Genomic DNA, 23,307 nt, shown 5'->3' on the forward strand with positions numbered 1-23,307 from the left:
TCAGTGATGACTCATTGTAGACAACATGGCAGCCAAGTCCACCATGTTAGCCTGACAATAATCATCCTATGAATTTTAAACAAAATTCCTTTCTCAAGAGGCTGAGCTTGAAAACAATCAGATGGACACGTCTGGGATACAAAAATGTGAATTGTAATCAGTGTGAGAAGTAGTAACCATTTATTTGCATGGTAGAAAATGCATTCAAGACATGAACCCCACTGCTTCTGGTGCATTTAACTAGAAGCAGAAGCAGTATTTTGAAATAAATATAGGCAAAATGCTTGCTACTGTCTACAAGATCTTTCACTGCTTTTCCCAAGTTAAATAACACAAATATCTTTGTTAGGTCACCTGTGCTCGGAGATGTCAGTAAGGCTTCCTGTGCCGCCAGATTGAGGGAGTCTAGTGGGACCTCTTTATACTCTTTCATGTGCTCAGCAGGGGCTGATGGTGAGCTCTGGCTTTCTGATTGAGACTGGGACACCATTCCTGAAATTTTGATAGGGCAGACGTACCGAGTGTTATAAGTAATGACTAGCTGAGGTGTTGCTTTACAGCACACATTTCAGGTTTAAAGAAAGGATGTATTCTCAAACCCTTTGGACCAAAGGAATAACAACAATATAAAAGTTATCTCATCAGGACAAGCTTTCTGAGATATTTCCCTGATATATTCCCAGGAGTGCTAAAATGACCCATTGTCTAATTTATGAGACTTTTTGAAAACTGGAATTTATGTACCAGAGAGTGCTTCTGTCTTTGCTTTTAATTTCCTCTTGCGTTTCCTGGATGGTCTGAGCCAAGCGTAGTCTCCCTTGACTTTCTTCTTCCATTTCTTCTTCAAGCTAGACTCTGAACTCTGAGGAGGACAAAACTAACATAGGAACCATCCTCAGGCCTTTAAAACAGCATATTTAAAGTGTTGACAAATCAGGCTTGATGAACTAATTGGTTGCCCATGAATGATTCTGTTACATTATGTCTTCCAATATTCAATGATATTAGAGAATGTTTGGGAACTCACCAAGTCTGACTCGTCCCCTTCCTCTTCACCCTCACCATCTGGTGACTCCTCAGACTCCTGTTCTTCAACAAGAGGCTTGTGATTTAAAAATAAAATGAATAAAATTTATCTTTGGGAAATGCAATGGCTGGCTAAGCTACTCTATTGCAATGTAGATATTTAAAAAAAATAGCTCCAGGAATTAGATTGGACAGGAATTACAGCATGAAGGACAAGATTGGCTGAGTATAATCTCACCTGAGAGACTGAAGCTATTCTGGTTTCCTCCTGAGAAGATTTGGCTCCATCCTCTGTGGGCTGTTCCTCATCATCCTCTGTGTCTTCTCCTTCCTCTGACTCCTCTTCATCGGATTCATTCTCCATTTTCTCTCCATTCATGTGTACTGCTTCCTTTGGCTGCTGTGAAGCAAAGGAATAAAAAGATTGGCATCAAAGGGCAACAGGTCTTGAACATGGCTTCAAGAGTTACAACTGAGAGGTACTGGAATGGTTTAAAGGTCCAAAATCAATACAGTTCAACGCATAAAGAAAATATTATTCATGGTCAAGTTCTTTCTCTTTAGGTCATGGGTTACTCTTTCAAAAAGTATGTTCTTGATTTAGGCTTTGAGCTCAACCTGACGGTTAGGTGAAGACTGGGAGACTGGCTGAAACATCTCTAGAACTGTGCGTTGTTTCAAGACTTTGTTTTTCTTCTTGGGGACAAGGCTGTATGTCCCCATCTTCCTCTTTTTCTTTCTTGACATGAATGCTGCTGAAAAAGAGAGATCTGGACTTAGCTGCCAACTTATAGAGAGAGCAAATTTCTGGCATATAAAGCCTATTATAAGTACTTCTTTTTCTCTGTAAAGGCAAAGTAACAATCTAAAGTTGTAACGTGCCTGTTGGATTTTCTACATTTCAATCTGAATGAGAGAAACTTTAAAGTTTGCAATAAAGTCAATTAAAACTGCATTTCCAAACAGGCCTGTCAATGTTTGTCAGCTATTTATAATGCAATTCAAAAACCAAATAAAAAGTTTTGGAACCTGAGATGAGTAAAGAGATTTCAATGCCTGGGAATCCAATATATAAAACTTAAACATCTTAAAAATGAAAAAATAAAATAAAACCTGTCTGCTCTTACACCCTTTTTTGTTTTTTACCATCTTTTGCAATTTGTTCGCTGTTTAAAAGGCCAAAATAAGTTTGGAGACAGGCACTGGAGGTGGGCAACAGTAGCTGAGCTAGCAAGCTGTGTACATTTTAGAAAATATATCATGCAACTCTCAAATAGGTTCTGAAAATATGTATACTGCATGTATACTGTACACTTGATTGTAGAGGTCAACCGATAGTGGATTTTGCGATTCCTATAACTAAGGTTGTGTGAAAGACCGATAACCGATTAATGGCTGATAGTTTCAAAAATTAATTTTTAGAAAGTCAAAAAAATATTTGTATACTTTCCTTACTATGGCGAGCACAGACAAAGAGTATAAAATGAACAAAATCCCAGATGCAGTTTATTATTCAACCAAAATTCCACTAATAACCAGAAAATAAGATTCGGTGCATAACTTGGTACTTTTAAGTTTAAACAAGCCCAAGACACACCACAGACTCTTATTTTGAAATGACTAAATGATGAAAAAACTATCTGCATGGATTTTTGATAACTGATAGTTCTAAAAAGCAACTATCGGCACACATTAATTGGTAAAACCAATATATGTCTACCACTACTTAATTGTACTATAGACATTTAGAACAGATATTTCTTTGTATTATGTATAGAATGTCAATATGCCACACCAAAGCTATATTGGGGTCATAAGTAGTGGAATATTATCTGTAACCTGTTTGTGGCTTGGCTGTTGTTGTGGTCAGTACTGTTGTGGCATCAGTTTGGCTTTGAGGTAGGTGATTCTGAAGTGGAGATGGCTGAGGCGGCCCTGCCTCTGGTCTGGCCATGCTGTCATCTTTCACCACAATTGGCTCCTTATTTTCCCTATTTAAAAACTGGATGCGGCACAAAAAACAACATAATTTATTACCCTGATTCATGAGAAGGCTCAAAATAAGATCAGAAATATGTTTTCTTTTTTTTTTGCATTTTAGACTCATGCAAAGGAATTGATCTACAATGCTGAATACACAGGCATAACTAACTGGGCAGCTGTTGTAATCTAGACTTCTCAGGACACATGACACATTATTTTTAGGAAGTTTTCATTCATTACCTTTAGGATTGGGCTTGAGGCTGGCCATGACATAGTCTTGCGTGCCCGATGTATCGTCACAGGCGGCGTGTTTGATTCTATGCTGTTTTTAGTCTCCGGTTCCACTCGTCTCTCTTTCAGGCTCGGTCCTGACCTTACGTCTGTGTTCGGAGAGCCTTTGTCTGATGATTGCAATGTAGATGATGAGTTTTTAGTCCCAGGCCCCAATGTGGAACCCCCCATAGGGGACCAGTTAGTCCTGTGTGGGGCAGATGGTGTGTCTTCCTTCTGTTTGCTTAGAATATATCCATTGCTGCCAAATGTGGAGCCATGTGGCGGCTCAGTCTCTAATAGTCCATTCTCCATGGTTGAGGCTGGTGACCCTTGTATGGAGAGGTTCTGTTCAGTTCTATTTGTGTCTGAATTTTCATGGGTCCCATTCAGCTCTATGGCCTCTCTGGGAGGGTCTGCCTGCCCATCAGAGTGATCTTCATCTCCTCCTAACAAAAAAATTACAGATGAAATCGACTGATTTCATAAACATAACAGTAAACTAGGGCAAGGTGGTATGCTGGTATATAGTACAGAACAACAGTGCGGTGTGTCAAACAGTAAAGATTATGCTATAACTTTTAACAGTATATACTTTTTCTTTTTTATTGCAAACATACATCAGCCACAACATTAAAACCACCACTAAAACAGCACCAACCCGCATCTCAGAATAGCATTCTTTGATGCTCTTCTTCTCACCACAATTGTACATAGCGGTTATTGAGTTACCGTAGACTATGTCAGTTTGAGTTTGAAACAGTCTGACCATTCTCTGTTGACCCCTCTCATCAACAAGGCATTTCCATCTGCAGACCTGCCCCTCACTGGATGTTTTTTGTTTTTGGCACCATTCGGAGTAAATTCTAGAGGCTGTTGTGCATGAAAGTCCCAGGAAAGTCATCAGCAGTTACAGAAATACTCAAACCAGCCCATCTGGCACCAACAAACATCCATGCGATTATCTAATCAGCCAATCATTTGGCAGCAGTGTGGTGCGTAAAATCATGCAGATACAGGTCAGGAGCTTCAGTTAATGTACACTTTAACCATCAGAATGGGGGAAAATTTAATCTCAATGATTTGGACCATGGTTATTGATGCCAGATGGGCTGGTTTAAGTATTTCTGCAACTGCTGATCTCCTTAAACTGCTGATTAGACTGTTGTTATTTGCGTTTGGTGCATAAGAATGTGTGTTATGTAGGTGAATGGATAAGATGTGGGTGTGTATAAGTCAATGAAATTGAAATATCTATAAACAATACAACTAAACAAACAAAAACAATAAGGGGGGGGGCACCATGAGCTGATACACTGTTTCAATTGATATAAAGGACCACAGCATTGATGTAGTCATGGGTTTATTATAACATGTGGGAAGGAGGAATCAGTTCTCTATGTATTGAAAAAATGAGGACCAGGTCTGTGTGAAGGATTCTTTGTCATCGTGGATATCAGAGTGGACTGATGATAAATTGAGCCAGTGATTAATTGAAACTTTTGTTCTGTCTTTCCAGTTGAGTAAAATGTGTATTTTAGCAACAGTCAATGAGATTAATAAGAATGGATTGAGTTGTTTAGAAATCTTTAATGTAGACATATCTCCAAGTAAATCTATTATGGGACAAACTGGGAAGCTGAGTTCAAGAAACTCTGACAGCCTGCTCATGACCTCTGACCAGAAGTGGTATAAATGTGGACAAAGCCAGAGTCCATAAAAATAAACATCAGTAGAATTTGGACAATGTGGACAGTTGTTAATTTGTATCTAAACCATGCGGTGTAGTTTGTACATTGTGATGTGTGTTCTATGGATAATCTTGTATTGCATCATTTTAATTTTGGTATTGCAGGACATGGAATATATGTTATATATTGCAAACTGCTTGCAAATTGATATCATGGTCCGTACCGATGTCAGGGTTTTTTATAGATTTGTCTATTAATGGAAGATGCTTTATATCTAAATGTTAAACCAGATCATTTTCGATATCTAGCCAGGGCAGGTTTGAGGTATGAATCCAGTGATAGGCATAAATTAACTTTTGAGAAGTACATTTATAAATTTGGGGCTCCTAATACTCCAAATGTTTTGGGCAATTTTATTCTGTGTTATTTATTCTTCCAAAACAACTTAGATATTACACTATTTACAGAGGATAACCAGCCGGGGTGGGGTGACCAGGATCATTGAAAAAGGGTAATTGATGTTTGGAAGTATATTTATTTTTATAGATGATATACGGCCAATTAGAGACATGGGTAATTGTAATCTTTCCAAGGTGTTTTTAATTTCTTGCAATAGGGGGGCATGGTTGAGCTTAATCAGATCTTAGGTGAAAAAAGTTTTCAAGGTAAACTGGTTTTATGATGATGTGATTTAACAGTATATTCAATGCAAAATAAAAAAATCAGAGCAGAAAATTATATTGCCCTACATATGCAAAATACAGTAACTACAGCAACACTTAATATGAGAAAAATATTTTCACTCAAGTGTTACGCAATGTGAAGTTACGTCTGTCTCAGCATTTGGTCTTACCCCTTAACCCTTCCCTGAACAACACGAGAAGCTAAAAAATTTATGTTTTCTGACTCAGATGTATTAAAATAACATTAACATTTACCCTCATCTTGATCACTTCGAGACTCTTTCATGCCCTCAGACTTCATGGATTCCCTCTGGCCCGAACTCCCATTGGCCAAAGTGGAGGGCTGAAAAAAACATGAACACAACAATTATTTCATTAGGTTTCCATTCCTTAGAGTGTGACGCAAACTATGAATTTTAGAGAATTAAAAGAACTCATTCTGGACAAAGACAATGGAGAATGCATGAAGATAAGTCCAAGCAAGAATAACCTGTCTACAACAATTAAAGATTGTACTGCGAATGAAAGGGAGTAACACCTAGATTTGTCTGAGAGTAAAAAGATTGCTGGCAAGCGATGGAAAACAAAACATGGAGTCATCCCTTGGGAATGTGAAAGAATTAACCACAGCCCCAAATGTTCAGTCAAAACAGCATCTGAATAATAAGGACTTTGAATGGCTATTGAGAGAGCTCTGAGCTGCCACTCTTTCTTGAGACAAGGTAATATTATAGTCGTACAAGTGGACTATAACACACTATCTATTGTTAACTTTGACCTAAAAAGCCCTCACAAGGAAAACATACCAGTTTATGCTGTCCCATCCTGAAATTAACTGAGACATAAGCATTGATAATATAGTGAATACCAAATGAGAATAAACAAGAAGATTGAATACAGTAATGCCTAAACTCAGCATGGTGGTGCTTTCCCTTCCTAATTTTCCCTTTTATGTTGAGTTTCCCTCTCTTTTTCTTTGTCTGTCTTTTAGTTGAATCTGCTACTTTCTTTCTTGTCTAGTGGTCCATTAGAAGTAGACCGTCCCACCTGTTCTCTCCCCTGGGATGATTCAGAGCCTGTAGAAGCCAGTGTGGAGATTCTCTCCTGCTAAGGTAAGTAAAGCACAACACACCAATCACAAGAAATCCTTGTTTCAGCAAGAAGTTTCTTTTGCAAAGGAAATGAGAGACATTAAGCAAAAAAGTCTCTGCCCATGTTTGCACAATCCTACAAAACAGGTCACAGTGGGCCAGACAAAACCAACAGTGCAACCACACATTTACATCAGTGAAGGAGTACGTTTGCATGTAACACGATTATTCAAAATAAGTCGACAATGTGTGTGGTCATGTAAACGCCTTCAACGGTGTTCCTTTAAAGCGGTAACATCATAAACAGTTTAGCCACAAACCGAATGACAAAAGGAAGATTTTTGTCTATTAACCTGGTTTAATTTGTATGGAAACACCTTTACCGGGATTCTTACCGGGTTATCGAATGTGTGCAAGTGTTGTACGTATTTTTTGTATGTCAAAAGTAGAGAATAACTCATTGATTACAAATCTCATGTGAACTTCTTCCATGACATTTCCAGAGTGATTACATGATTAGGAATTTATTTGTATTTTTTTTAGAAGCTGCAGTCAAACGGTGCAATTTCTAAATATATTTTAAAGCTTTTAAAGCGTACCTAGAAAACTTCCAAGTTTTCCAAGTCTGTGGCAACCATGCACAGCCAAACAATCCTTTAAAACCAACAAAATCATGCTGATATCAGCAGATGCTCCTAATCTTTGAGATCTAGTGAGACCACAAGCAAACAAAACTCTAGAAAGAGCCTTCGATGCTCAGATCACTCTTCCTCAAATGGAATGTGAAGGGAAAGAGAGTGACAGTGAACAGTCCTAATCCAGCTCTGAGATTCACTGTAGCACCTACAGACAGACAAGAGTAGATCAAGCTCACTTTGGCCTGAGAAGTGTAGCCTGAGATCCTACATAATCCTTTTAGTTACTCAATTTACTACCACATCCATCGAAACCCAGGTAGCCAAGAGAAACCTCCATGCAAACTGCAACCAAGCCAGGTGATTGCAACATCAAGCATTCCTGCTTGACCCCAAACCCTCATCAAAGCAATGCGCATTTAGAATAAATACTGACAGAAAGCAAACAGTAAGGCATGAGTTGATGAGATAGATCTGTTGACTTTTTCCTCTAGGAAGCAAAGACGGATGTCTTCAAGCTATGCAACTGAAGTGGTACATCAAGTCATAGCAAAAGACTCTCTCACTCACATGCCAGCCTTAGAACTACTGGAGTGATTCTCTGCAGCCAGGCACTAAAGAGGTAGGTCAGAAGGTGCAGTAATTACAAGCAAATCCAAGCTTTCTTCCCCTACAGTTCATTCCCTCCCCCACGCAGCCTCGATCCCCAGACCTCATCTGATTGGCAGACGCACCGGCTGCCTTCTGCTGAATTCTCAGAAAATGTCTGCCACTCGTTGGAGCTACTCTTGCAACAAAGGAGGTTGCCTGTCTTTCTGTTTCTCCCTCTCACCACCAGGGGAGCCACTTCATAATAAGAGTCCCCCCTTTCCCTTACCAAACCTGGCAAGATCTGCCCCACCAAAACCACAAAGACTGTATCACAGCACATCAAATTAGCCCTTGTGGTTTAACTTTGAGGTCTACTACTGACCTTTCATTAAGGAAGTTCTGTCTACCAGAGATAGAGCTGAATTCACTCAATACAAGGTAGTCAGACCTTGGTGATTACCAAACATATTTTAGTTGCATGCATTCGATGTGTAATGATTTTCTTATAAAATAATTTGATCTAAAAACAAAGATCATAAGCAATCCCTGGTTTGCCAAACCAGTTAATGCTTGTCTTGAGTTCTTCGGAAATTAGATCATAGTTTTATTGATGTTAGAGAGAAACCTTGAGAAATGGAGAGGAACTAACGGAAAAAAAACTTGTGACTTTTGTGTTTACACAAGACACAAAATATCTCAAAACCTTTAATTCTAAACTCTTCTGTTTAGGAAGACGGGTATGTTAAATATAAAAAAATGCTGATGTCAGTTCATTTTTTTTTATTATTATTATTATTATTTTATCTAAACAGATCAGTTTGCCATCCAGTTTGCTTGCCTGAAGTTCATCAGAAATTAGTTTAGATCATTGATTTCCTGATTTTAGAGAAATGATCTTGAGAAATGGAGAGGAACTGAAAAACTCAAAAGATATGCAATCTCAAAAAAAACAAAAATTGTATGGTCCCACAAAACACACTCAAAATGTCATGATAAACACTTCTAGTTATGAAGACAGAACAGTCGAGGAATTTTTTTTTGTAATGGCTTATGTTTAAAATCTCACTATGGTTACTTTTACTAAAGTCCATTAAACATGCACCAACACACTATTGTCTGGTCATTAATTAATGCTCTCAACTAGCTTCAGACTTTCAGATAAAGAACTAATAGAGGCACAGAATTTTGCCACTACAAGGCCAAACAGACTTTAGGAAGCCAGTCCAGAGTTTGGTGTAGTAGTCAAACACATATATGGATACAAGAATACGAATGAATATAAAAGTCTAGAACTGGTTCAAAGAAACACAAACTCTAATTTCATAGCACCATCTCTGTGTTGCACAATATCCACAGTTCGCACAACCTGATCTATTGCCATATCCAGCATGAGTGTCTGAAAGGCTTTTAATGCTGCAGTACACAATTGCACAGGACAGAGTGCTTGGTAGAGGCATAAGAAATCTCCATTTAAAACAATCTCCAGTGATAATTTTTCTACCAAAACACCTTCCAAGTAGACCAGCTAAGGTGGAGCTTGGATATTACAAAGAGATATCAACTCCCATGTTCCTCTCATTTAGAGAAACGTATTTGACTGTGGATGGCCTGGCCCTCCCCCTACAGGCCAAACAGGGAGCATGCTCAGTACAGGGAAGAGGAGGGCCTCCTGCTCCTTTCCACCATGTTGTAACAAAACTGATACAATGAGCCAAGTAGAGAATCTTTTCCACTAGGTAAGGGGGCACTGGGTTGGGATTTGGGTGGATTGGTGATAAGAGACAAACATCTATCTGCACCAATCTGCTCTTTAAGAATAGATTTAAGTAATGAAATACACTATAATAACTACATGAAATAACAATTTATTTTTATGGTTATATGTGCACACACATTGATATACATGACATTAGATGGGCCTTCATTAGTATAATAAACATGCATTCTTGGTCAATGTATGAGCACGTTAGTTTAACTATTCAAAGTTGCTTTTGATTTTGTATAATAAATAAATACCTGCCACAATACAGAAGTCTAAAGAAGCTTGCCATTTTATCCAAAGGTGGGATATAGTTTTCCACTAAAATCCTATTTCCACAGAGACCACAAATGTGCAATTACATTTTAAATACTACAGTTCTAAACAAATCTTTCCATTCTCTGGAATCAGCTAAGAATTAACCAGCAAACCACCAGCAGACACCGTTGATAATCTCAAATGTAGATTCAGAGGTACATAACGATGGGGGTTTGTGTCATATGGATTGGCAGCAGAGATCAAAGTGCAGTCAAAGGCAAATTCCAAAACAACAAAACCCCATAAGGTATTTGTGGACAGCTAGGTTGCACCTAACTTTCCTAATAACATGAATTTGTGTTTTTAGATTCTATACACATTGCACAGTGAATTCATAATGTTAAGGTGATGTAATGAGGATATGTGAAATATGAGCGTGCTGGACATGATTTAAATCTTTTGAGTTCAATATCTGATTACATTTGCAGGAAACCATTAGCGCAGAACTGTGAGTCAGATGTAGCCGTGACGCACGCATGAATGGCAATCAATGAAGAAACCAAAATACAAGCTTGAGCACAGACCAATGTGACCAATAACAGCCTGTCTCCAATCCAACTAAATAAATAATCAAAACAAACAAAGAATGACATAGGCCCAAGCCAAATATGCGAGAAAAAAAACACACAGCAATTCAAAACAATTCAAAGATATTCTAAAGCAAAATCACATTAAAGTATGTCTTGCACCAAACATTATTCTTAGTCATCATCCAAATATGGAGAAATTTAAATGCCAGGTCAAACCAAAGAAATATTTGAAGCAGGACCAAGAAAAGAAAGAAAAATCACAGGCCATATTGTTTTAGTGATCTACGTAGGGCTAGAAGCAGTAACAAACCAACAAACTATGTAATTAGCTTTAGTAAAGAACCTGTTTCTTGTTAAAGCCTCTCTTCAACTGGATAGTTTCAAAAAGCTTTGAATGAGAACTCATCAAAACACGTGATTCGTTTCCATTTTCAGGATTTGTATTTTTATCCAGCCTCCTGTCATTGGCATCCTACAATATCTCAACAGGCCCATACCTGCAAACTTGTATGGTTCTGAACACTATGGCTATGTTCAGGATAGCAAACTAGCATACTACTATTCCTGCAGCTGCAACAAATAGTATGTATACTACACATAGTATGCAAATTTTCTGTTTACAAAGAAACCAAGATGACCTTCAACATCGCAATGCATAGTTATTCTGTAGCTGTGTCCAAAATTGCATACTGTATGCATGTACTAAATTAGATTTTAGGAAGCACTTCTTGGCTGGGTAAAACAGAACGCACTTTTGGTATGTCTGAGAGTAGTATGAATAGATTTCGGACATACTTCATCTGGGAATGTGGGCACTGTCCCACATATATATATATGACATAATAACAACAACTGCGAACATCCAGCATTTTGAACGTGATGTCTCTTTAGCTCCCATGGCATTATGGGATAGTAAGGTGACTAGTCCATCTAAACCTCAGAATCTCTCCAGAAATAATGTGAACACAGCATTGCTTGCTTAATGTTTTATGAATACTGAGGATTCTGACATACTACTCCATTGGCACACTATACAGTATGGATGCATTGACATTAGAATGCAGTGTTTGTTTGATGTTAAAATATTGTGCAAAATACTTGCACACATTGAATAAGCTAGTAAGAATGCTGGTAAAGGTGTTAACATGCAATTGGGTAATGGGCAAAAATAGTGTGCCTATTAGTTAATTAAACCATTTATGACCTTACATGCTGTCGACTAAAGTATATTAGTATATATTTTTCACATACAATTTTTTTTAATTAGTAGGCAGTACAGTAAGTACAGTAAATGCTACAAAGTATGCAATTTTTTCAAGTTTTTTTTTTCTGGGAATATCAGATAATCCACATTATCAGAGGAAAGGGCAGGTCTGTTAGCATTGACAATGTCCCCTGCTGGACAATAAAAGCATGTGCTTGTTTACATAAACACAGATCAGCCACAACATTAAAACCACCTGCCTAATATTCTGTAGGTCCCCCTCATGCCCCCAAGCAGCAGCAACTCACATCTCAGAATAGCATTCTGAGATTATATTCTTCTCACCACAATTGTACAGAGTGGTTATCCGAGTTACCGTAGACTATGTCAGTTCAAACCAGTCTGGCCATTCTCTGTTGACCTCGCTCTTCAACAAGGCGTTTCCGTCCACAGAACTGCCACTCATTGAATGTTTTTTGTTTTTGGTATAAATTGGAGTAAATTCTAGAAACTGTTATGTGTGAAAATCCCAGGAGATCAGCAGTTACAGAAATACTCAAACAGTCCATCTGGCACCAACAATAATGCCATGGTCCAAATTACTGAGATCACATTTTTCCACATTTTGATGGTTGATGTGAACGTTATCTGAAGCTCCTGACCCGTATCTGCATGATTTTATGCACTGCTGCCATATAATTGGCTGATTAGATAATCCCATGGATGATTGTTGGTGCCAGATGGGCTGGTCTGAGTATTTCTGTAACAGCTGATCTCCTGGGATTTTCACACACAGTCTCTAGAATTTACACCGAATGGTGCCAAAATAAAAAAACATCCAGTGAGCGGCAGTTCTGTGGATGGAAACGCCTTGTTGATGAGAGAGGTCTGATCGGTGTAGAGCGAGCACTACAGAATTGCTGAAATGTGTTCTTGTAGGAACTTTATAAAGGGGCTTAAGCACATTAATCAAATGTTTAAATCCTGTGTTCTCGACGACTGGAGGGAGGGGGGATGCTGTTCCATATTGTATATTGTATTATCGCATCTAAGTGCATCCAGCGGGAGACGTGGAAATAAACACGGAGACAGCACACTAAAGACGCCGGGGCAGAGATCGCACAATGATGAAAGAACTGTCCGCATAAATGATTTGCAGTTTCTCGTGTACCATGTAGCGCTCTGGCCTGTTAAGTTTTGATTCCGTGCGGTCCCATGTTGCTCCACAATCTTTTTTCATTTTAGTTCTATGGTGTTTGTGTTGTTCGTTATATGTTGTTTTAATATTGGTTTCACGCATGCTAAGATATGTAATCATTTGTGTGACTGCTTGTACCATACCGAAGGCCCTGTATCCTTTCGGTTCGGTGTGGAATGTTTTACCGTTGCAGCCCTAGTATGCAGTAAGCTGAATGCTAGTCCACTCCAATCTAGTGTTGAGATATTTGCTAAGTCACCTCTCTTTATAGAGGCCTCTAAGATTCTTCCAATCAAGGGTCATCAAGAAAATGAATCATGCCGATTTAATAAGTATTAAAAAAGGTCTAGAGGAATAGGATGGAAAATGAGACCATACAAAATGAGATGTGAGCATTCAAAAATGCACCACTACTTGTTTGCGGTCCAGAATTCAGAGACCACTCCGCTTTCCTGGTCTTAGTTTTCTCAAAATGCCAGTGACAGGCGCAAGAAACAACCATCCAACCACTGACACTAATAATCCTCTGGATTCTTACAAAGACGAGGCCGCTTTCGACATTCATGCCTCATGTTTTTCAATTTTGGCTCAGTCCTCTTTGAAGGAAGGACAGCAAATGATGAGGGCTTCAGCTCAAACAGATAAATGCTCTTGATTCAGCTGAGAGGGCTTGATCTCAGGCTGTTGACTACAGCATTGGGTCAAAGCTAAAGATGCAGATTGGGTACCCTTTTTCAGTAATTTTTAAAAGCATTCCTCGCCTCAGAACATCAGCAGAGCAAGTGACCCTCAATGGGCTGAACGTGAATGGCTAGATGAGAAAGTGATGACAAAAATATCAAGACGATGAGCCTTGAATGACGTATATTCAGAATCAGCATGAAAATGTGAGAAGGTTCTCCCTATAAATGATGCTCTGGCATCGGTATCATACCTGCTTTCAAATGATGGCCTCTGTTGAGGGAGAAAGAGCTTCAAGCTAACTGCTCCTCTTTTCTCTTTTCTTCCCGCATGCAAGTATTCAACCGGCTTGTTGATAATGTGACCTAAAGGCTCCCTCTGTTGGTCGATCTTGCTAAACCTCACACTGAGCATGCTCAGTCAGTTCAAATTTATTTTTTCTTCCTTAGAGCAGGGCACCAATTAATTCAGGCTGCCATTTCATTGCTGCGGAAAAGGAAGGTATGGGGATGCTCTAGGAACTTGAGGCTTTGCTTTCTACCACAGGAACCAGGAGCAAGACTGTGTGCTATCCTTAGTCTCTGGGGGTCTTTGTCTCCATTGAGCCCCTTAGTAGGGCAGGGCTGTCATCAGAGACACAAGACCCAGAGAAGCCAGGGGTAATCCAGTTTCTTTGATCAAAGCATTTCCTAATATTGGCGGCATAAATAGACTGACAAATCCAAGCTATTTGATATATTTATATACAATTACAGATTTTAATCCAACATTACATTTAGATGCACAAATCTTCATGATTCTTAAAACATTCCGGGTTCAATAAAAGTTAAACTCAATCGATAGCATTTATGACACAATACAGATTACTGCAAAATAAATATATATATATATATATATATATATATATATATATATATATATATTAAATAAATAGAAGAAAAGGAAGTTACAGTGAGGCACTTACAATGGAAATGATTGGCGGCAAGTTTTGGAGGGTTAAAAGGCAGAAATATGAAGCTTATAATTTAAAAAAAAGTAGTTACATTAATCCTTCTGTTAAACTTGTGTATCATTTGAGCTGTAAAGTAGTTTAAGTTGTAATTTTTACAGTCATTTTAGGAAATTAATTGGTTTACTGCGTTATGTTATCATGGCAAAGAAGAAAAGGATAGTAAGCAATTTTTTACTAAACTAAATCATGTTAACGTGCATATTGTTTATGTCTTGTAGCTATACTTTTGAAACGGTGAGTATTTTAACGTTTACGGATTGGCCCCATTCACTTCCATTGAGAGTCTCACTGTAACCCAGATTTTTTACTTTTTTAAAGTAAAGGAGGTACAAGTCTAAAAATGTTTTGAGGTAATAAACATTATTCCATAAATGCTGTAGATTAATCATAACTTGTATAGAACCCGAAATATTCCTTTAAAGGAAGTAGCAAATGGAAGAAACAAGTACAAGCTAATACAAAGTCTGAAGATTGTATACAATCTTCAAGAATCAACTTCAATTTCCCTGCATTAAAAATTTTAATCCTAGTAAAGCTCATGACATTCAACAATGGCCGTTGCACTTGAGCATGAATAAAATTAAACTCAAATCACATTATTAAAAGTAAAATGACTGCTTATGAAAAGATACTTGCGAAATGGCAATATTCCCCAATAGATATTACCCAACCCAATAGTTTCAAGAGCACAATCTGCCATTTGTAGCAATATAATAAAAACACACTAGCCTGAGACTAAACTATATAAATTATGGCCATAACATTTATCTTGTTCTAATACAAATGCCATTTAGTCTATTTGAATCTGTAGTATAAGGCTGGATTAGGTTGAGTCTCCAACAAAAAGTATTGGGAGCCATGTCTATTACTAAATTGCAAAAACATAAAAAGGAAAAAAACTACTTGAATAACCTTATATTTTAGAACATTAATCCATATTTCCATTCTACAGAGCAATACAAATCTGGAGGGCTAAATCAGTTCATATGATGCCACTCTCCAGCCTTAGATTTGCTCTCAGAATACACTCAAGTGTTCAACAGTACTGATATTGAGAACAAAATCCTTGGGTATATTCCATAGCTCTAATGAGATTAGTATACACGTGTCTTTCAACTTCACTCTATGGCCTTCAAATTCTTCCACAAACCTAACAGATTTTTTCCATGAATAATTGGAGTGTGATGTTATGATAAAATTTCATCAGAAGACTTTAAACACTGAGAAAAATCATTTTAATGCCATGAAAGAGATCTTAATATATAAGATATAGAATACTTTTTGGTTTTGAACTATTTTTCGAATGTCTCGCTGAGGCCTTGTCTAATGTCTGGATGGCCTATCCGTTCTCTATAGGTCTGTTTAAACATCTTAGTTTTTAATCATTCCATTAAGAAGCTACAAATAGCCATACACTAACACACACACACACACATGTTTGGTTTCCATGTTTTATGGGGACTTTCCATAGACATAATGGTTTTTATACTGTACAAACTTTATATTCTATCCCCTAAACCTAACCCTACCCCTAAACCTAACCCTCACAGAAAACATTCTGCATTTTTACATTTTCAAAAAACATAATTTAGTATGATTTATAAGCTGTTTTCCTCATGGGGACCGACAAAATGTCCCCACAAGGTCAAAAATTTTGGGTTTTACTATCCTTATGGGGACATTTGGTCCCCACAAAGTGATAAATACACGCTCACACACACACACACACACACAATCACGTTTTAAGAAAATGAATCCAGATGGCTCCAGGCAAAGGAGATTCCTACAAATGCAGTGTATTATCCTAGCATTCACTTCAATGGAATCTACAACACAACCCCATGTGTTCAGTTCCAACTACAGGAACAGCAGTCATGCATCAGAGCTGATTATAGACAGACGATGTCAGGGAAAAGCATCAAGCCTGCATAATCTGCTCTGCTAGGCTGCCCAAAGACACCCTTACAAGTTCTTCTTTCCTGCCACTAAACACTATTCCAAAAAATTACTTATTAATACATAACCTTGCCTAAGACTGGACAGGAGAAGAACTTGCTCGACACATAAACACTGAGGCTGTTTCATTTGCGAAGTGAAGAGATTCAGAGCTAAAGGTTTATTCTAGTAGCTGACAGTCAGTTCTATTGAAAGCATTTTAAAAGATCAATTTCAGTCGAACTACAACAATACCTCATATTTCTTGATTGTCATGCATTCATTTTAAAATGCTTCAATCCAACTGAAATTGTACCCGTCCAATTTTTGTGAATTCTGACATAAAAACCTTGACAATACAATCTAGACAAAGGTACACCACTTTGGATTTTAAGGTTTTAGCCACACCCAGAATCCTGAAAAAACAGCAATACTAATAATAATCCAGGAATATGCCTCTGTCTGGCAGATTTGGGGTGACCACAGAGCGTGCGGTGCATGTAATTTGCAGCTTCTGTTCATTTTCCAGCAGGCCTTCTCTTCAAATCCTGGGACTTAATCAGTATGCCATTAAGATGATATAGTGAATCAGATCATCTCCTATATGCCAGAACAAAAAACCTTGTCTATTTTCCAAGTTGCAAAACAGCAAACAAAGAGCACAGAATCCACTTATTTTAGAACACCTACAAGCAGAACCAGAGGAACCAGCCATATTTATGGCAATGCTTGTTCTCTGGCCACAGAAGCAAAAACAGAGATGGAAATAATCTGATTTATCGAGGGTAAACCCCCCAACAAACATGGTTGTACCTGACTTAAGCAGTGGTCTTCATTTATGGGGGAGGAGAAAACAAATGTACATTCTCCAACAAATAGCAATCTTCCTACACATGCACAGTCCCTGCACACAGGTCACATGACCAGCTCTCTGTAAAAAGCTCTGACATGGCCCACACTGAGCATGCTCAGATGGAGCTCTACTGATCTTCATGAAGAAGGAAGAGCAGAAAAAAACAACACTGCAGCCATTTCATGGAACGGGCTCTGGCTATAATCAATGGCCTCTTTTGGTCTCTTTTAAATCTTTTCCTGTTGCATAACCTCTCAGCTTATTATTTTTCAAAGGTTTCTGACTGGATCAAAAGCTCTGACTGGCCAATATTTCATAGGGTTTTAAAAAGTCAAAGCTGTGCATTTTCGCAAAACACACAATAGATCAATTTCAATCCATACATGTTGGCTTGTCAATTTTGAATATTAGAATTCAACTCCTTGAAATGAATTCTGTGCCACGGCTTTGCCAATAAGTTTCTTGAAAAATTAAATAAAATAAATAAATAGAAATCAATAACTGAAAATGTAAAACAAATGGGTGGTATATGGCTATATGTCTATCGCAACAGGCTACCCACATTTGACATATTTAGTGTCTAATATGTACTGGCTCTGCATTGTTTAATGTCAAAAGAATTTTAGAAATCAGGGATGCTTAAAATGTCAAGAATTGGTAGATGGGTTATTATGGGGGTATTTACGCTTGGTCATTTAAAGGGGTCATGACATGAGAAACCAAATTTGCCTTGATCTTTTGGTATATAAGAGGTCTTTGTGTCATTAAAACGTCCTGCAAGTTTAATATTTTAAGACGTCCTCCCCATTCTAAACGAATCATTTATTTAATCAAGCTCAAAATACAGCTCGTTCTGGATTCATGGTTAGAAGTGACGTGTCGGTTAGAAGTGACGTAACAGCGTTTGCATATGACCGCCTCCAGCACAAGATAACTACGCTTTAAGCGCAAAGACAACTACGCTCATTTCAGTATCGCCGTCGCCTCACAAGTGTTCAGTCGATGGACAGCGAGCTCTGACAGAGACTACTTGTGCACAGGAAAATTACGATGCCACACAGATGTGCTGTTCCTGGCTGTGGTCAAACAAAACCTCTGAATAAGCTGCCGAAAGATCCAGGCGTCAGGGAAAAATGGATGCAGTTTATTTTTTGCGGACGTCCCAGTCACGGCAGTGTTAACTTAAGCGTTTGTTCTGTACATTTTAAGGATGACTGTTTTGAGAACAAATCTCAATATGATGCTGGCTTTGCCAGAAAACTGTTGCTCAAAGATAAGTCCGTGCCGACTATTCTGGGAACAACGACGGCGCTAAACTGTAAGTAATCTATTTTAAACTTTAAACTACTTTTTAAAGCGCAATTTCATTCATTATGAATAATCACAGTGTTTTTACTTAGTTTACTTGCATATTGTTCTGGCTGGGGCGTCAATAATTGATACATAGGCACTGACGTTAGCCAATCATAACAGTGGGCGTTAACACTGAAGTCTTCAATGGAAACGCCCCCAAAACAGACTGTTTGAATCAGAGGATGAGAAACAGGGTGGGAAAAGGTCATAAATCACTAGATTTTAAAAGTTTTTCTTAAAAAAAAAATATATTAATACTATAATTGCACCTAAGGGAACATAATAATACAATAAAAAAAACCATGTCATGACCCCTTTAATGCGTTTTTACTGATCGGATTGCTATCCAATTGAATAGGCACATTCCAGTTACACTTGGCCAATTCAATGTGTCTCCACAAAACGGATCTTTAATTCCCATGCTATATACAATTAAAACAGTGTTCACTTCCGTAATAAAGATAATTCCTGACAGTGAATTTAAAAGATGTAATTTATTATTAGATTCCAAGTGATTGTGCCCAATGTGCGGGTATCTGTCCATGTGCGCACTCTAGTCGTAGCGTTGTGTCATGCGCGTCAGCTGGGCTCATTGTCAGTGTCAACAACTGTAAATACCCCCAAGATCATTTTGACATTAAATAGTCACAAAATGGAACCAGTTAGGTCATGGTGACTTCTATAACAAGGCAAAACGTAGTGACCTTTGATTTCTGCAGAATAAGACATGGAGTAAACAAAGAATTTACAGAATCTACAGCACAAATAAGAGGATATAATGGTTGAAACAAGTATACATTTTCAAATATTGTTCTATCGTGGTTGTGACAAACTCCATTATATGGCAAGTAATGGTTATTTCAATCTAGGGGTAAAATGATATATCGGTTTATCAAATTAATCTTTGCCAATAATCTGATTTTGGTAATATACAAAAATCAATGGCAATAGTCGCATTTAAATTTTTTTACTACCCCGTGTTCATGTGTGACTGGCACTAGAGGATTCTATAGTATAACAGCGGCATATAGAGGTGAAATAAAAATAATCACTGACACCTCGTAGGGATTTGATATATCTACATATGTCATCACTGACCATATTAATAATTTATTTCCTCACTTTAATGCATATTTTGTTATTTTGATTGGATAGGCCTATATACAAAACCCTTCATCTGGTGAATACTTAGGCTATGAAAAGCTTAATCTGGTAAATAGCCACTACTATAACTATAAAAACTATAAAGTGTCTTCATTATAGCACACACACACACCTTCCTGGTGTGTTTTGGGCTTTTTTATACTTTAAAGTTGTGCATTTTGCATCAAATCTTCATTATTTTCTGGTTCTTATAGAGATTTTGGTTGAACAAAAAACTGCATCTGGGATTTTATTCATTCTGGACTCTTGTAACGTCTAGCCTATATCAGAGCCCATCATAGTAAGAAAAAACTAAGATTCTATAAATTCTTTAGTTTTAGTTGTAAGTTTAGGCAGTTGCAAGTATTGTCAGTAAAATTTTGGAGTGAGTGTATGAGGCCGTGTCTCTCAGCATAACCATTAACAGTCCCAGTAGTTCAATTCACTGCAGAGTTAATGGTCCTGCCATACCAACTTTCAGAAAACCCCATACATGTTAGAAGTTGGTGAAGTAGGCTTTCTTGAAGGGCTGCAACTAATGATTATTTTGATAATCGACTAATCTAATGATTATTAGACTATTCGGGCGATTATTGCAACGATTAATCGTTAGCTCTTAACAGACTATTCAGCTTGTGCCCGACTTAAAAGGTTGTATTAAACATGCTTACTAACAATAAAAAGGACAAAATCATCTTTTAAATATATCTCTAAATGCTATTCACTGAATTAAAGGGGGAAAACTACTTGGATTTTTAGTTTAATTAATAAAAACTTTCACTGCAAAAAATCCTATTGTTATTAAGTGTTTTTGTCTTGTTTTCCATTTAACATTATAGAAAAATCCTTAAAACAAGATGCATTTACTTGAGAAGCAACATATATGATATTTAGACTGATAAGATATTTGAACCTTAAATATAAGTGTATTCTTTTCACTTGTTCATACTTCTGCCAGTGCAGTACAGAAAAAATACACTCATATTCAACATATTTGCTCTAAAAGTCAGTCTAAATAAAATATCTTTTATGTTGCTTATCAGGTAAATGTATCTGGTTTTAAGGATTTTTCTATATTTAAATATAAAAATGTATTAAATATTATATTCAAAATTCTCCGATAATTGTTTTTTCTTCTGCATTATAGCTGCTAAAGTAAATGTTCATAAGGAGTTTTAGATATTTATATTAGAAAACAAACAAAAAAATAAATGTCATTGTATAATGGGCCAAGACTACACGTCTCACATTTTTGTTCACATGATTTCGATCCATCTTTAACTCACAAAAACAAACTCTTTCTTCTTTATAGATCTGCGTGTCGCCGATTTTCTTCACCATAAGATACACACGTGACACTCATATTATAATTCACCATGTCGCGAGGAATCACTATAAACAAAATCTAGCCCCAGCAAGTGCACGCAAGTGATGAGCATCTCTGCGTGAGACAGTGCATCAGCCGGGAGAAGTTTGAAGCTCTCTCGCACTGTTTTTCACACGACTCGTATAAGCGGCGCTATCCGCACAGACAAATGCCAGTTTCGGAGTTTATGCTTATTTATACAGTCCACTTCCTTATTATTTGAACTTTAATAAAGGATGCATTAAATACAGTATATAACGGTGTAGTGTTTCCTTTTTTGACTCTCTGACAGGCAAGTTTTGCTCAAGCGGAAAATCAGGTACGGCTCCGCTTTATTTCACGACGACACTGCTTCTGAATTTACTTATTTTAAATTTTTCTATTATAATACTCTGCGATCTGCATCACCTTAATCTGTGCGTCTGGACTGTGAGCTGTTCTTTCTTCCTCTCTTCAATCAAATGCGAGCTGAAGTGCTGCTCTCCCGCATTATCATTGGCGTTTCAAAAGATCTCATGTTGTGTTAAATGAAATCAGACAACTATTCGACAACGAAATTTTGTCGAGAATTTTTTATTGTCGACGTTGTCGATAATGTCGACTAATCATTTCAGCCCTACTTTCCTGGCCTTGCCCTTTTTAGTGATGAATACTGAACTTTAATTTTTGCCATGATGAGAACTGAACTTTAATTCAGTCTGAAGAACAAATTATCATAGCCAATAAAAAAAATTCCAATCGCAAACGCAAGAGCACACAAACCAGATCACCACAGGCCATTCACAGATTGGCATATTGTACATTAAAATGGCAAGGAATGTTGGAATCTGCCAGTTCCAATTTAATTGGAACAATTGGCTGGCCACTATGCAACTAGCAGGAATTCAAGTTTTTAATATGTCTGCTGGGAAAAAGTTTTATTTACAACCAAATTATTTACCAAAGTTTGCAAGGTTCACAGCATTGAATTTTTGAAAAAATATATTAGAACTTATTGAAATGTTGTTTATGCTCTTAATTGACGAATTTCTCAAAAGCATACTTCTGCTACTTTTTAGAGTTAACTCTGTCAAATAATTGGCATGTTTGGAGGAATGGAAAGTCAATGCTCATTTTCCACTGGACTAATTTCTTTGGGGCATTACTTGAATGAGCTACCACTTTGTTGCAAGCCAGTCTATTGTATCATTGTTTTTAGATTTACTACATCATAAAGAAACAGACCCATGTGCCGCTCTTGCCCAGAAAAATGTAGGGCCAGCAATGTTAGTTTGCACCAAATAGAGCATATTCCATTCAGGTCAACGAGTTCAACTTCAGACTCAACCAACCACAAAACTGTCATAAGGCATGACTGATTGCTAGCCTTTTCCAGAATTGGCTTCCTTTTAGCCACCGTTACAGAGAGGAGGAATCTGTGGAGTTCAGAAGAAATTGTTGAAGTATGGACAGATTCTTCCATTTAAGCCAAAGAGCTTTGATCCTGAGCCTCTTCTTGAGAACTTCTATGGTTGCTAATTTGGAAGGACAGCCAGATCTTATTGGTGTCTGGGTTTTCCATTTGGTTACAATAAATGGTTGACTAATAAAAATTGTGCCTTGGAAGGTGCAAAGCTTTTCCAATATCCATATAACACTCCACAACTTTTCTTCCCTCCTAACAACTCAACCCATCTCAATATATCATAGGCAACTTATTTGTCTTCATGACAGTAAGACTGATCTGATCTGCCATCTTAATTGTGAGGCCTAACCAAATCAGTGGCATTTACTGTGCAATAAAGCAAGTGAAGAGAAGTAATTGAAGCACTGCCCACAGTGGCCAGAGGGTCACCAAAAGCAAGTTGTTTGTAGATGTAAATTATATAATCCAGTGAAGAGGACCCTAAACCGAAACATCAGTGGAGTAAAAAATGCCATCTTAGAAGGAAAATGGATCCTTCAATTCCCACTCGTCACTGATTATGCAAAGGGGTTACTTCCTT

The 23,307-nt window shown here is 37.6% G+C and overlaps 1 protein-coding gene across 8 annotated transcripts in view; it reads right to left on the reverse strand.

The window, feature by feature from the left end:
- Positions 1-23,307, reverse strand: part of LOC127625195 (histone-lysine N-methyltransferase EHMT1-like) — a 43,313-nt gene that overhangs the window by 14,387 nt on the left and 5,619 nt on the right. Inside the window, exons 1-10 of one of the 8 annotated variants that reach the window (XM_052100322.1) lie at positions 7,950-8,140; positions 6,701-6,760; positions 5,909-5,996; positions 3,250-3,728; positions 2,866-3,028; positions 1,645-1,781; positions 1,265-1,426; positions 1,028-1,102; positions 745-877; positions 355-492 (exon numbers count right to left, since the gene is read on the reverse strand). In XM_052100322.1, the coding sequence (XP_051956282.1) occupies positions 355-492; positions 745-877; positions 1,028-1,102; positions 1,265-1,426; positions 1,645-1,781; positions 2,866-3,028; positions 3,250-3,728; positions 5,909-5,954 (1,333 nt within the window). In that variant the 5' untranslated portion in view covers positions 5,955-5,996; positions 6,701-6,760; positions 7,950-8,140. Of the gene's footprint in view, positions 1-354; positions 493-744; positions 878-1,027; positions 1,103-1,264; positions 1,427-1,644; positions 1,782-2,865; positions 3,029-3,249; positions 3,729-5,908; positions 5,997-6,700; positions 6,761-7,949; positions 8,141-17,420; positions 17,517-23,307 lie in introns of those variants that run through there. The other 7 variants (XM_052100323.1, XM_052100321.1, XM_052100316.1 and 4 more) reach the window with 7 other exon arrangements.

Source organism: Xyrauchen texanus, chromosome 31 (genome assembly GCF_025860055.1).
Source record: "Xyrauchen texanus isolate HMW12.3.18 chromosome 31, RBS_HiC_50CHRs, whole genome shotgun sequence".
Taxonomy (NCBI): Eukaryota; Metazoa; Chordata; class Actinopteri; order Cypriniformes; family Catostomidae; genus Xyrauchen; species Xyrauchen texanus.